General features: G+C 46.0%; 1 protein-coding gene across 1 annotated transcript; it reads left to right on the top strand.

Annotated features, from left to right (window-relative positions):
• Positions 1-321: 321 nt before the first annotated feature.
• Positions 322-1,351, top strand: LOC133815088 (uncharacterized). Its single transcript, XM_062247975.1, has 2 exons — positions 322-636; positions 1,244-1,351. The coding sequence occupies exons 1-2, from the start codon at positions 322-324 to the stop codon at positions 1,349-1,351; spliced, it is 423 nt and encodes a 140-aa protein (XP_062103959.1).
• The last annotated feature ends 803 nt before the right edge of the window (positions 1,352-2,154 follow it).

Below are 2,154 nucleotides of genomic sequence, written 5' to 3'. Positions count from 1 at the left end.
CTATCAGGTAGACTGACCAAGTGGGCGGTAGAGCTCAGCGAGTACGAAGTAACATACAAGCCACGAACTTCCCTCAAATCTCAGGTATTAGCTGACTTCATTGCAGATTTTACACCTAACATGCATGTGCAGGCAGAAAAAGAACTTTGTTGTCTGACCGAGGGACAGTCAGTCGGAATCTGGAAGTTGTAAGTAGACGGCTCAAGTAACACCAGAGGAAGTGGACTCGGACTTGTCCTGACTTCACCCCAAGGTGACGTAATCGAACAAGCAGTCTGATGCGGGTTCAAAGCTACCAACAATGAAGCTGAATACGAAGCAATGATTGCTGGACTCGGACTAGCCAAAGGCATGGGAGTAAAAAAGATCGTGGTCTTCAGTGATTCTCAATTGGTAGTCAACCAAATGCAAGGTAGCTATCAAGCCCGAGATAACAAAATGACAGCCTACCTCAACAAGACTAAAGAGTTGCAGTCAGTCTTCGACGAGTTCACTATCAACCAAGTACCAAGAAGGGAGAACAGTCATGCAGATGCATTAGCAAACCTTGGATCCTCCATCCAGACAACCGACCCCAAGACAATACCTGTAATATATCTCCAATGGCCAGCTGTCTGGAAAGATGAAGAAGAGCAAGTTAATGACATCTCCAACAACCGAACATGGATGACTCCAATAGTCGAGTACTTGGAACAGGACATTCTTCCCGAAGATAAGAACGAAGCACGTCGGGTCAAGGCTCAGTCAGCCCGCTTCACTATTATACAAGGTAAACTCTATAAACGTTCATTTTCTGGTCCATATTTGAAATGCATTAACCCTGCAGAGGCCAAATACGTACTGGCTGAGTTGCATGAAGGAGAGTGCGGCAACCACTCTGGAGGACGAAGCTTGGCGCACCGTGCCCTAACACAAGGCTACTACTGGCCAACTATGCGAGCTGATTCCTCTGACTATGCAAGATGATGCGACAAATGCCAACGGTTCGCTCAAATATCCCACCAACCTCCGGAGCGTCTCATCTCAATCACATCTCCTTGGCCATTCATGAAATGGGGGATGGATATAGTAGGCAAGCTTCCAACCGCACCAGGACAGAAAATGTACATGCTTGCAGTCACCGACTACTTCAGCAAGTGGATCGAAGCAGACTCATTCCACCAAGTCTGAGACAAAGAAGTAAAGGGTTTCATTTGGAAGAATGTGATCTGTAGGTACGAAGTACCAAAAGAAATTGTGACAGACAATGGCTCTCAATTCATCAGTTTCGACTTCCAAGACTTCTGCAAATTCTGGAACATCAAGCTCAGCTTCTCCACACCAAGGTATCCCCAAGCAAATGGACAAGTAGAGTCATCCAACAAGACCATCATGAACAACATCAAGAAGCGCCTTGAAAAAGCTAAGGGAAGATGGGCTGACGAGTTGCCGGGAGTCCTATCGAACCACAACCAGGACTGCGACAGGGGAGACACCATTCTCACTGGCTTACGGGATGGAGGCAGTCATCCCTACTGAGAGCGAAGTTCCGACAGCCAGATATGAGCTGACGACAGATGAAGAAAATTGGGAAAACATGTGCCATGAACTCGACACCATCGACGAAAGAAGGGACAAAGCACTCTTAAGAATCTCAGCCTATCAACAGAGCATAGCCAGACATTACAACAAGAACATCCGCACTCGGACATTCAAAGTAGGAGATTGGGTTCTACGAAGAGTCTTCCAGAACACTAAAGAAGTGGGAGCAGGTAAGCTCGCCCCAACATGGGAAGGTCCCTACCTGATCACAAAGGTAGTCGAACATGGAGCATACAAGCTACAAACTAAAGATGGACGTGAAATCAACAACAGCTGGAACGCTGTCCACTTAAAACAGTATCACTTTTAACTCAACCCAGTCTTCTTTCATTTACTTTCATCATTGATCTCACGGGATCTTCATTCAAGCAACATACTGACATTATCATGCAGGAAGTGTCAGAACTACATTTGGGCTTGATCCCTGACAAGGGTATGTAGGCAGCTCTATGGAGTGCAGCCCCAAATTACGTACAATGTTTTATTTTTACCTAAGATTGGTCGTCTAGCAAGTTAGTCAAGAAAGTGAACTAGCCTGACTATAATTTATCCGAGGACAAACGCCCGAGTTAA

The sequence above is a fragment of the Humulus lupulus genome, chromosome 1, assembly GCF_963169125.1.
Source record: "Humulus lupulus chromosome 1, drHumLupu1.1, whole genome shotgun sequence".
NCBI classification, from domain to species: Eukaryota; Viridiplantae; Streptophyta; class Magnoliopsida; order Rosales; family Cannabaceae; genus Humulus; species Humulus lupulus.
This window is presented reverse-complemented; position numbering and strand designations above follow the sequence as displayed.